Source organism: Tursiops truncatus, chromosome 11 (assembly GCF_011762595.2).
Source record: "Tursiops truncatus isolate mTurTru1 chromosome 11, mTurTru1.mat.Y, whole genome shotgun sequence".
Lineage (NCBI taxonomy): Eukaryota > Metazoa > Chordata > Mammalia > Artiodactyla > Delphinidae > Tursiops > Tursiops truncatus.
Window position 1 is genome coordinate 57567475 of NC_047044.1, and position 12342 is coordinate 57579816.

At 43.3% G+C, this 12342-nt stretch overlaps 1 protein-coding gene across 1 annotated transcript in view; it reads left to right on the plus strand.

Annotated features, from left to right (window-relative positions):
• The window catches only part of R3HDM2 (R3H domain containing 2), a 148630-nt gene that overhangs the window by 117151 nt on the left and 19137 nt on the right, over nt 1-12342 (plus strand). Inside the window, 4 exon segments of the mRNA XM_019952485.3 lie at nt 103-198; nt 3090-3121; nt 7367-7599; nt 9906-10072. Coding sequence (XP_019808044.1) covers nt 103-198; nt 3090-3121; nt 7367-7599; nt 9906-10072 — 528 coding nt within the window.

Consider the following 12342-nt stretch of genomic DNA (forward strand, 5'->3'; position numbering starts at 1 on the left):
GATGGCAACTATAAACTCTCCCGGTTTCTCTTCCTTGCTGGTGTGCAGTGAGCTTGCAGTACGAGGAGAACTTAACTAGCTTAATTCTGCTCATCGATCTAGATCAGAGTTCCATTGCAGGATGGAAGGAGGAGCAAGTCAATAGAAGAGAGAGAGGAGGAATATCAAAGGGTCCGAGAGAGAATATTTGCCCGAGAGGTAAGTGTAGCTTCTGAGAGTTGTCAGCCCCTAGCTTTTAGCTCTTAATCTTTGGAACTGTGAATGGAATGAAACCTCCATAAATGCTTTGTTGTTTTTTTCTGCTTTTGTTTTTAACCAACATCAGCCAGTCCCGTATTTGATCTCTAAAATTAAATGTGGCTTATTAGGAAGCTGCAGATTTTCATTCTTACTATTTTTAATGCATGTGGCATATAAAGAGAACAAATGGAGTGGCTGAATTTGGTAGATATGATTAGACTGACAATAGAAATGGTTTTGGCAGGGCTTATGGAAGGGCCCTGAATCTTGCCCGTCAAACCCTCCTGCTTACCCTCGTTCACTTCCGCTGTCCATTTTAGGCATCTTTGCTTCTAAGTGGAAGACTTAGTGTCCACACAGCCTATACATTCATCTTGTTTGGCCAGGCTCATTTTTAGGCTATGTTGGTGATTATCAGAGCACAGATGTGGTATCCATTCTCTGAGCTCCACATTCCAATGCACAGAGGGTACCACTCACTATTCCCTACAGTCTCGACCTGAATAGGAAGTCTCTTCCTTCCTATATTTCTTACCTTGTTTCTTAGAGTAGGACTGCTCCGTGGGCCAAAAGGCAACATGGATTATTATAGGCAACTTTATTCTTAAGAATTGTGGGCCATATCAGATATACTTGGTACCCCTGTATCTGGTGGCCTTTGCCTACCAGACTGAACAGAAGTATAGGAGAAACTCAGGAAGGTCAAGAGAGAAACAAATCTCCGGAAAATGTATGATCCAGATAGCAGCACTATCTTAGAGTCAAAGTAGCAAACAGAGGAAGAAGAGCCAGCCTCCCTTTGTCATCAAAAGATGGCCAGTTCTAATCAATATACTTAGATAGACACTACTCGCCTCCCATTTTCCCACTCTCCCCTCCCTCATCAAGACAAAAATATATATATCTTCTCATCATCACCTAGTTCAGAAAAATATTGTCTCTAACTTCTAGAAAACTGAACTCCTCTGTGAACTTGTTCCATTGTCTCAGGAGACCCAAGTGTTCCAAGGAGCCTCACTGTGGACAGATACACAACAAACCTTCTGGCCCAAAGTCCAAGGAGAAGGAATCTTCTTATCTTATGTTTTGTAGTCTTCCATTCTGAGTCAGAAAAATCCATCCTCCAAATTATCCAGCTATAGCCCAAAGACGGTTTTCTAACTTTATCTGCAAATCAGTTGAGTGGAATGAGAGGAGAGAGGTCACTTGTACATGACTACGGCTGGTGATGACCCTAAACTGTGGACAGGGCAGGATGGTGGATGTTAATAGCAAACACTTATATAGTGCTTTTTATCTTTCAGACCCTGTTCTTAGCACTTTGTGCACATTAATTTATTTAATCCTCACACTAGGCCTGTGAGATAGGTTACATTATTTTCCTCATTTTATAAATGAGGGACTGAGGCATGGAGAGGTTAAGTAACCTAAGATCACACCACTAGTTAGTGAAAGAGCTGGTATTTGAATTCAGGCAGTCTGGCTCCAGAGTCCACGCTCTTAACCCCTAAAGTAAACCACCTCTTAATAGCTTGCTCTGCTCTGGGCTCTTTAGATTAAGAAGTTCCAGTGACATCATAGCATAGCTATCTGTGATATGCTCCTCTGCTTCACTGACACATGGAAAATGACTTTCCCACCATGCCAGCCATTAGCAAAGCCATTCTGAAAGCACAAGCAACTTTTAATAGGATATTAGTGCTTGTTATGAACAACACTGGAATATATCTATCTACAACCATAACAAAGTCAAAGTTAGCTCTTCTCTCCTTTTTTCTCTGATATCTAGTCTCTCAAGCCTCTACTAATATATGTATTCTTTGTTAAGTCCTTATGGATTTATCACTTTCATTTCAGCACTTCCTAACCCTTGCTGTGGTAGAGGTATCAGGAATCTCAAAAGGTCTAGGCAAGGAAAAATGGCCAAAGCCCACTATATGCCAAAGATTCTCATGTGGAGAGGAAAGAACCTGGCCAGTCAAAGGGAACTGCTTAAGGGTGGAGTTGTAGGTTGCAGCAGAGGGGAGGAAGAGGCGGTCCAAATAAAAGGGGAGTGGCAAGAAGGGTGTTTGGATGGAAATGCTGCTGCTGCAGCCTCCTCTGGAGCCTGAGCTGTATATTGGGAAAGCTGCCCCACATAGGCTCTGCTCTGCATGGAGCCTCCTGTGCTCAGCAGCTAAATACTCTTGTTACCTTTTTCTAAGGCTCAGGAGTCCACCATAATGCTCACTTCACTCAGCAGCTCAATGGCCTTGTCAGGAAATGATCCCCAAAAGGAATGTTTCAGGCTTTTAATTTTCTCATTTTTTCTAGGCTCTGAAAAGTACCTGCTTCCCCAATTTCTTACTCCCCTTGGGTCTCAGGTCAGAATGTCTTTCATTTTGGCCAGTGTAGAGGACAGAAGTGGGATAGTCATTGAGGATGGTTTCCAAAAAAACTAAATTTCTTTCTCTTGTGTCCCGTTTCCCTTCCTTTGAATACACTCTTTAGGACCAAGCACACCAATTATTATGCTCAGCTTACCTCTAGAGAGAGTAAATTTAGAGCTAAAAAAGAAATAATAGTTAGGTTAATACTTTCCTTTCTCCTTTCCATACTCCTACCTTTATTGACCTCTCTTTTTAAACACTCTGTGGGAAGGCTAAAAATGCCGAATGCTCTTTTCCATTAAAGGTGAGAAGTCAGACTGGGTGTGTGGGTGTGGGTCATCCTGTCGCTGTTCCCTCTCTCCCTGTTGGGGTTGAGCTTGGTTTGAGGACCTTGGGTATTCATAGCATCATGGACACACTTTTTGGTTATGCCATGCTGTTTTCTTATAAGTTATTTTCCGTTTTCTCCCCTTCACCTAGACTGGCCAGAACGGATATCTAAATGACATCAGGTTAGTACCACTTAGCATGTTCCCTGCTTCTCATTGAGCTTTGTCAGTGAGGTTAATATAATCCTGTAATGATGCTTTTCTTTGATGTTAACCAACAGACTCTCCAAAGAAGCCTTTTCTTCTAGCTCTCACAAGAGAAGGCAAATTTTTAGGTACCTCTGTTTGGTCTATATCTCTCCTTGTTTTTTTGTTTTGTTTTGTTTTTTTAATTTTATTTTGTTTTGCTCTAATCTTTTCAGCGGAGTGAGTTTGCTCCATGCATGGCTGCTTGTGGAATAAGTCAATTTGTGGTATTTGCAACATTGGATATTTTTCCCCATTAGAAAAAAAATGGCTATTGCTCAATGACTTTATTTTTATTGTTGCTGATTTCATTGTAAGTCCTGGATAGGTGGTGAAGGGGACCAAATAAGTATGTCTAGGATAGGTACTGCTCTATCCCAGAAGTTTGCTGGAATTGGGCATTTCTGGAGGATTTCAACATATATATATATTGAGGTAAAAGAACGGGTGTCTTCTGGCTACCTTTTCCGAATCTGTGGAAAGATGTGAAGAGTTTATCCCTGACCCGGCATAGGGAATGTTTTGTATCCTTAAGAAAGAATAATACACACATCCATATAAAAAAACATACAAACACCTCTGTCTATGTAGTTTTCTCTTTGGGACAATGTAATGCGTAAGATGATCTCAGAAAGAACTTGTCTGCCTTAGAATGGACTTAGAGCATGTCTTTTATATGATTGTCCATGGTTTATCCTTAATGTTGGTGAAGACTGCTGTACTAACCTCTCCAGTGCCTCATATTCTCCATTTTCCACAAAGCAGTCATGAGAATCACCCTTTCCTCTCAGTCTCTCAGTCCCACCCCAGACAATTACACAAGGCAGTGGTGAGAGAAGCATTTTAGGATCGCATCCTGGCACTAACTCATTTTAAGTATATTCTTTCCATGTTACCAATAGAAAAACTATAGAGTACAGAAAACCTGAGTATTTAATACTAGGATTCAGGTCTCACCCTTTTCAAAGAGTTTATCTCTTTTTCAATCCTAAGCTTGGTAGGAGCTGACTAACACATATTAGAGCTCTCATTCCCAGTACTTTAGTAGTCCTTTCCCTGTTGTCCTTTCTAAAGCTAGTTAAATCATGTGGAAATTGGGATAGCAAGATTTCCCCTTCTTGGGATGGAGGATTTATCTCCCTTTCCACATCTCTGAACTCTTTTTCCTGGAGCAGGCTGCCCTGAGGTCCATCTGAAAGCCCAGGCAGAAGGGCTCTGCATTGTTGGTGGTGGTCAAGATAGATAGTGGAGTCCCCCTTAAAAAAAAACAATCATATTCCATAAACATCCCAGAATACCTATAGTAAACAGAAGTTTTAAATTAACTCCTGCGTGTGACAATGCACAGTGCTTTATGGTTGCCAAAGTATACTGTATCTGATTGAATTCTCTCAGTATCCTGATTTGGTAAGCTGGTTTACATGTAAGAAAACAAAAGCAGAGAGATTAAGTAGCTAACCCAAGTTTACATGGCTATTAATGGCAAAACTGAGACTGACTCTTTGTCCCGTGTTCTTTTCGCCACACTACACCAGCTCCCTACAAACATCACCCCTAATTAATTCACTGCTGAGAATGATGGCCTTATTAGTGCCATGGAGCATCAAACTACATCAAACTGTGCAGACAATAGCTTGAAGGATCTAGTGAGCAGGTGCAGTCCTCTCCTATGCAGACCTCCTTTTAAGTGGCTGCTTTCCATACTGAGTTTTGATTAAAGATCTAGGTCATCTAAACTGTAGCTCCATTGACTCTTAAGGGGGTAACTTCTTCCTCTATTTGGGTACTAGTCCAGAATTCAAATGATTAGAAGCAGATCTTCTCTAACTGCTTTAAACCTTTCTTCCCAGGTGTGTGAAACAAACGCTCATAACACCAGATTCCATCATCCACATTGGCAGTAACTATGGCAACTTCCCTATTCTTTGGAAGATTCTACTCCACTGATAAATAAGCCACACCGAGGCTTACTGATATTTATTGTCACCTCTTCCACAGGCCTGTCTACCCCAGACCCAATAAATGGGACTTTTCACCAGCACTAAATTCACTTGTAGAAACAAAGTCAGCTCCTGATTTCATAGGACTGTGAAGTGTGAATGTCCTCTGTCCTTCACCTCCATAACACAACCCAATCCACTGCTCAGAATTAAATCTGGTAAACTTTCCCTAATTGCCTTATTTTTAGTGAAGTACAAAACCATGACTAGAGATTAGGTTTAGTTGTAGAGCAAGAGAAAGAGAACTGATCTCTCTTCCTAGCCCAGACTCAGATTCTCTAATTCTCAGGGGTGTAGTGTACTAACCCAGGTAAGTCACAGGATCATCAGGCAATCCACATTTGAGCACTTGGCCATTACTGTCTTTGGGGAATTGGATCAGTACTTTGGCTCACGTTTCCCAGAGTGGTTTAAAGTTGACTCATTCCCTGTCTATCCCTGGTAGAAGAAGAAAGTAAATGGCAGAATTGTCCAAATGTTTGATTTAGGTATAAAAGGCCATTAGGGCTTGTCTTGCAAAATTCAAGTTCTAATGTCTAATGAGCAGCCTCATTCATTGCTACTGCTGTATCCCCATATCACACAAACCCACACATCTTTATTGAGTCCGCTCAGTAAACTTGAGCCATTGGCTCTCCCTTCAGGTTGGTTCTACAACTGGAGAGTCCCTGATTTATACTTATTTCTTGTTTCCCATTCTACTTTTGACATCCCCAAGAGAAAGGGGTAAAGTATTGTCCAGTTCTCTATTCTAACTATACCTAGAGAAGCAATGAGATTATATATACATCTACTTGGAATTCAGAGAATTAGCATGTCCCTAACCAGCTATGACAGTGTGTTCTTAGCCCACCGTGATTGGCTAAAAACTAAAATAGTGATCCTAGCATATATTTTGCCCATTTTCCCTACAGTACCTTTGGAATAGATATTCTAATAAAGAAAGGTATTTTCTTTAACATTAGTCCCTTAAGAAAAATACCTTTCTTTAGTAGAATAACTCTGAGCCTAATGTCTTGGAAGCTACCAGGGTTGGGATAGGGTTTTCTATTTGCTTTGGGTGGGATGGTGGTGGAAAGGAGGGAACCCAAGCTACTATGATTGTTGCTCAGTTGCCCCCCAGTATACATACCAAAATCTTTATAATTGTCATTTGGTTTTCTTAGGTCATTAGTTGTTGGAGGGTGGGGGATCTGAAAGGAGAATTCCTGGTTCTTGGGTGCTTATTGATTAAGAAGCAGTAAGAGTTCAACAAGACTTAGGGTTTTCAGGCTAGCCTCATATATCTTGAGGAGTACAGCTGTTTAGAATCACAAACAGTGATTTTAGCATCAGGATAACCCTGATGTTTCCAGAGTAAAGTAAGAGAGGATGAATCACTTTTCTCAATAGCCTTGTGCCTTGCCTAGGGCAATAGGGTTATTAATATGGAAGCATCTAGGCGCAGTCAGCCCCCTGCTCTTTGCCATCCTGACTCCTAAGGGCATGTTTGCTTGATCTTGCTGAGGATGTCAGCCTTTAGAGACCCTGGAACCAATTGTTCTCAGATACTAACACAAAACTTCCACTAAACAGGTTGGGTTGATTCCAGACTCTTAGACCGAGTTCTCTTTATCAGACTGAGTGCCCCTTTAGTCCACTATACTCTTCTTCCCAATCCTGAAAAAGTGACCGTAAGCAGCACCTCTGCTGGCTCAGATATGTGTTATATGGAAGACCTATTGTAGGATTTATCCATGTCATTGGCTACTCCTGCCTTCCAGCGATAGTAACTTCTAGGAGTCCTTTTGTTTTAAGAACTCTCAGAAGGAACTGGTACCCCTCTGCTCCCCACTATTTACTGCATGTGTGGGATCCCTGAAGGGCCAGGGGAAGAGACCACAGCCAATCTCAGCATCATGTACGTGGTTTCCCGTCCACCTCTGGTCTGATGTATTGAATTAGTTGCCAGTTCACTGTCTTCCAGATTTGCCTCTGTGCTCTTTGTTACTGTACTGGATCTTGTTGTGTCTGCTCCCATCAAGTCTTGGTTGGCCAGCCAACTAACAAGAAGTTAGTGTCCATCCTCCCCCAACCCTCACCCCTCCTTTGTCACTGAGAGAATAGAAATGAACTCTCTCATAGCCCTTCTGCTGAAGTGGTAGGTGAGGGGTGCTCTGACAACTGCGATCTCTGCATGCAGGGGGAACCGTGAGGGGCTGAGCCGCACCTCAAGCAGCCGCCAGAGCAGCACAGACAGCGAACTCAAATCCCTGGAGCCACGGCCTTGGAGCAGCACGGACTCTGATGGCTCTGTCCGGAGCATGCGGCCCCCTGTCACCAAAGCCAGCAGCTTCAGTGGAATCTCTATCCTCACCCGGGGTGACAGCATCGGGAGCAGTAAAGGTGGCAGTGCAGGAAGGATCTCCAGGCCAGGTAACACAGCTTCTCTCCTTCCATCATTTCTTGCTTATCTTCTGCAAAACATCACTGATATTTCCTTTTAACAAAACACTAACACAGCCAGATGACGGGAAATTTGATTTCTTGGATCCATTGTCCTTTTGAGTCCCTTCTCTGATTTTCTTTCAAACCTTCTTTCCTAATAGAAAAAAAACAGATTGGGATTAGGTTATTTTATCTGATTTCTGACCGAGGTGGGACATCCCTATCAACCCAGGTTCAGGTTATATACTAAAATAAGGATGATGGCTGCTTTCATTCTGTGGCCCCTGAGATTATAAAGAGGGTTTGTAGAGCAGAGGGAACCTTAGAGTTTGTAATACTGTAATTAACTGGTAGCAGCCAATAGGCTAGAACTTTAAGAGACACTGCTGCAGTTGCTTCTCTGGAGCCCAGTCACTGAGAAGGAACATATGTTCCACATGCCAGCCTGGTAACCACCCTTCAGCTCTCCTGAGCTACTGTGTAACCTTCTCCATATATTTCTGCTGTGCTCTTAGCAGAGGAGTATTTAGTTCTTTTTACCCAGCGAGCCTCTATTTCACCATCCTTCTGCCTCTGAAGAATTGCTTGACTTTCGTCCTAGAAGTTCTGTAGGTCTTGTCCTCAAAAGACATCAGTAGTGGTAAAGATTTTGCCTCTGTTAGGTTTCTGTTGCCCTTCTCTGTTACCTCCTTTCTAACCCCACTGCCTCTGCCTTTATCCATGCCGGTTTCCCTGCTTTATCCTCAGCCCTTTTTTTCTTTCGGGGTGGGGGGCAGGGCACACTGTGCGGCTTGCAGGGATCTTAGTTCCCTGACCAGGGATTGAACCTGGGCCCTTAGCAGTGAAAGCGTGGAGTCCTAACCACTGGACCGCCAGGGAATTCCCTATCCTCAGCCCTTTTTAGAGCCAGTTTACCAATCTAAAACATAGATCTAACCATGTCAGTCCTCTCTTAAAAATATTCATGTTTCTGCATTCCCTGCATAATAAAATCCAAATTACTTAGTGTAGCATAACTTCCTGACTCCAGTTTGCCATCTCAGTCTCATTTCCAGACGTCCATCCTCCTCTGACCCTCCAACCATTTCTTTTTATTTATTTATATATTTATTTATTTATTATTTTTGGCTGCATGTCAGGTCTTAGCTGCGGCATACAGGATCTTTCGTTGTGGCACGCGGGCTTCTCTCTAGTTCTGGTGTGCGGGCTTCTCTCTAGTTCTGGTGCACGGGCCCCAGAGCACATGGGCTCTGTAGTTGTGGCACACGGCCTCTCTAGTTGTGGTACACCGGCTCAGTAGTTGCGGCACATGGGTTTAGTTGCCCCGCGGCATGTGGGATCTTAGTTCCCCAACCAGGGATTGAACCCGCGTCCCCTGCATTGGAAGGTGGATTCTTAACCACTGGACCACCAGGGGAGTTCCCAACCATTTTTTGAATATGGCATTAGCTTTGTCTCCTCTTGGTCTGACAGGCCTTCTATTCATCCTTCAAACCCATCACTCCTGCCACGTCCTCTTTAAATTCTTCCCTCTAATCCTCCCAAGAGTTATGCTTCCTCATCTTTGCTTTCATACAACTTTATTCATATCACTGATGCATCCCTTACCAAATTTAATCGTTGTGTGGATGTCCATCTCCTGTCGGAAGATCCTGTGCTGCTCAAGGGCAAGGACTGCGTTCCCTTTACCTTTGTGTCCTCAGTTCATCATACAATGCCTGCACATAGTAGATATTCAGTAAAAGTATTTTGTGTAAATGCATACATGACTTGGAGAGCCTGGAAATGAGGAAAATAGTTGGATGAACGTGTGTGGGGCTGTGTGCACAGGCATGTGCTTGAAGGTTGCCTTCAGCAACTTTTATGAGATGCTGCAAGTTGAGAAGAAATCAAAGAGAAGACAAGTTTCTTAAGGGACTAGGAATCTATATTTTCCCAGGAAGCAAACATTCATGTTTTCAGCTGTCTAATCATGATGGATAGATTCTAGGCACTCCAGGGAAGGTACCTCAGCAGCTTCACATTTTGTTTATTTCCAGAACCAAACATTAACAGTCAAGGTGGTTACTGTCCCCGGGGAGTAGAAACCTGCTAAGATGAGGACTCCCGTCAGCAGGACTGTTGAAATGCATCTGTGCTCATGCATGGATCTGCCCAAGACAGTGGGGGAGTGGACAGAAGAGGGATGACAAGGAAAACAGCAAGGAAAGAGGAAAGCCCTCTCCCCTCCCCCAGGGGAGGGTATGTTCATGGCTTGTGCTTACAACTCTTGCTGGGTCTCCTCTTTGCCTTAGGTATGGCGCTAGGTGCCCCAGAAGTGTGCAGCCAGGTCACCTCATCCCAGTCTGTCCGGGGCCTTCTCCCTTGTACTGCCCAGCAGCAGCAGCCGCAACAGCAACTTCCTGCTCTCCCACCCACGCCTCAGCAGCAGCCACCCTTGAATAATCACATGATCTCACAGGTGAGTCACCACTCGGTGCCAGAGCCCCCTCCGCTCTGATTCAAGCAAGCTCTGGAGGTACAGTCATGTCTCTTGTGCTGTGGGTGGCAGGAAAGATCTGTTTTTGGAGATATGCCACTCCCTCCCCCACCTCTTGTATGTGAGTTGTGGGGAGAGAAGAGGAAGGGCAGAGGTTTGGCCAAAGTGTTCTTAGTAGCGTCACCCTGAGAGTTGTTTTGCTTTATATTTCCTTCTCTTCCTCCTGAGACTGTCAGTGGGACCTTCTACCCTATTCCACATTTCTACTGTACTCCGTCTCCCTCTATCCTGTGTAATTAGCAAAGCGATTTTGCTCCCTATATCCATACATGGAGCTTGAAAACATCACAGCTCCTACCATAGTCTAGCTGAGTGTATTCATATGGCTGTTGGCCCATAAACAAATATTTATATGTTGGGGTTTGGGGGAAAGGAAATAGCACTCATTAAAACCCCTGCCATAAAGCACAAAACCCCCCAATGTTGTCTTTGTTTCCTGAGAGAGAAAGAGCTCTCTCTTTCTCCTTCTGTTGCTGGCCTGTTAGATGTTGGTACCAACTAGGGTTTAAGTTTTGCTTCTGTGGAGACCATGCAAGTCATCAGCGTAAGAATCAGATCCTATTCTAAGCTGGAACCTCCTCGGTGTTTTAGGTTTAAAGTCTCCTTAATACTCTGAGGAGAGATGCTGAGATCTTCACTTACTCTTTTCTTCCATGAATAGAGCGCTTCATGAATAGAGCCTGTACTTTATCCTGAAGTATTTATTCTCTGGTAGTCAGAAAGCCAATGTGTCCATATTCTTTTCTGCTGCAGTTTAAGTTCTCATTTCACCTCCCAGGCTCCCTCATCTCCCTGCTCAGTTAGTCCAGCTTGGCCTCAGATATATCTCTTCCATAGGTACAAGAAGCAAGTCCTAAGCCCTGATACCCCAGGGAGTGGAAACACCCCAGAATGGCCCATTATGACCCCATTCATACATTGGGAAATGAAGCTAAAGTAAAGAACAGTGAAGATGTAGGAAACTCTGCTTTGTGGCTTAACGTAACACACATGTCGATCATTCCAAGTCCTTCATCTCAGTCCCTAAATCAGTTTCTCTGTAGTCCTGACTTTCTTTCTTATTCTACAACCATCTGTCTACCATCTCATTAAGTCTCATTCACATTAGCTTACCTCGCTCCATACTGAAGCATAGCATGTGTGTGTGCTTTTTTCCCTGTCTGTGTCTTAATTCAGACCTGTGAGTAAACTCTGAACTTCTCCCTCCAGTCATCCCCTACTGTTTCTGTGTGAGTGTCTCACTTTTTTAAGGTCCCAGTGTTTTTTTGAGTTTTCTGAAATGTGTGTATTTTAATACAGTTCTGTTCCCTTTTCTCCCTCTTAGTCTTCCATCTGTCTCCTCCTTCCATCCATATCTAGAAACAGACAGCAAGAGTGGGAGGGGGATAAAGAGATAAGTAAAGAGACTAACCAGTGGGGACTGAAAAGCTTTTAGATAGAATGTTCCGGTAACCGGCCCTAAATCCCAAACTTTTACTCAGATTCTGTCCCTGCTTCTGAATCATGAGGGTCAGTGGGTCAGTTCTTGGTGTTGATTGATCATCCACAGGCAGTACAGTGCTAGGTTAGGTCCTATAGACTGGGGACAGGGGAAAATTATTTGGTACAGAGATCTCAGAAATTTATTCTTGCAATTAATTGTGATCACAAATGCCAAACTAAAAAATCTTATGCTTGGTTAAGTTTTGGTGTCTTTGAAGCACTTATGGTAGCTGCTAATATAATACCATTATATTATTATATAATGGTATTCTCTTTATCCCTTTATATTCTCTTTATCCCTTTCTTCCTCTTCCTACTGCCTTTTTCTTTCTTCCTTCCTTTCTCTTTTTCCCTGTCTCTCAGCACTGGTAGCTCTCCAAACTCAAGTTGCTGAGCCCCAGAATACTTACTGTTTAGTTTCTCAAATGGTACGTAACAGTGAAGAGATGGAGGAAGTGACCACACACACACATATACTACTGTGCTTACTCTAAAGGTTTTCCTTTTGAAGAAAAACCTTTAGCTCTGTAGCAAAAAGCATTTGCTCCAGGCCTGGGGACAGTGCTGGCTAAACTATGCTCTTTCTCTTCTTGGAAGGCCTCTGCCGTCAGAGTAGGCCTCCATATCACATATCAGTAGAACATTTGAAGCCAAGGGGTGAGACTGAGGATTAAAGGACCAGTGGCTACCTTTTGCACAATTAACTTAGA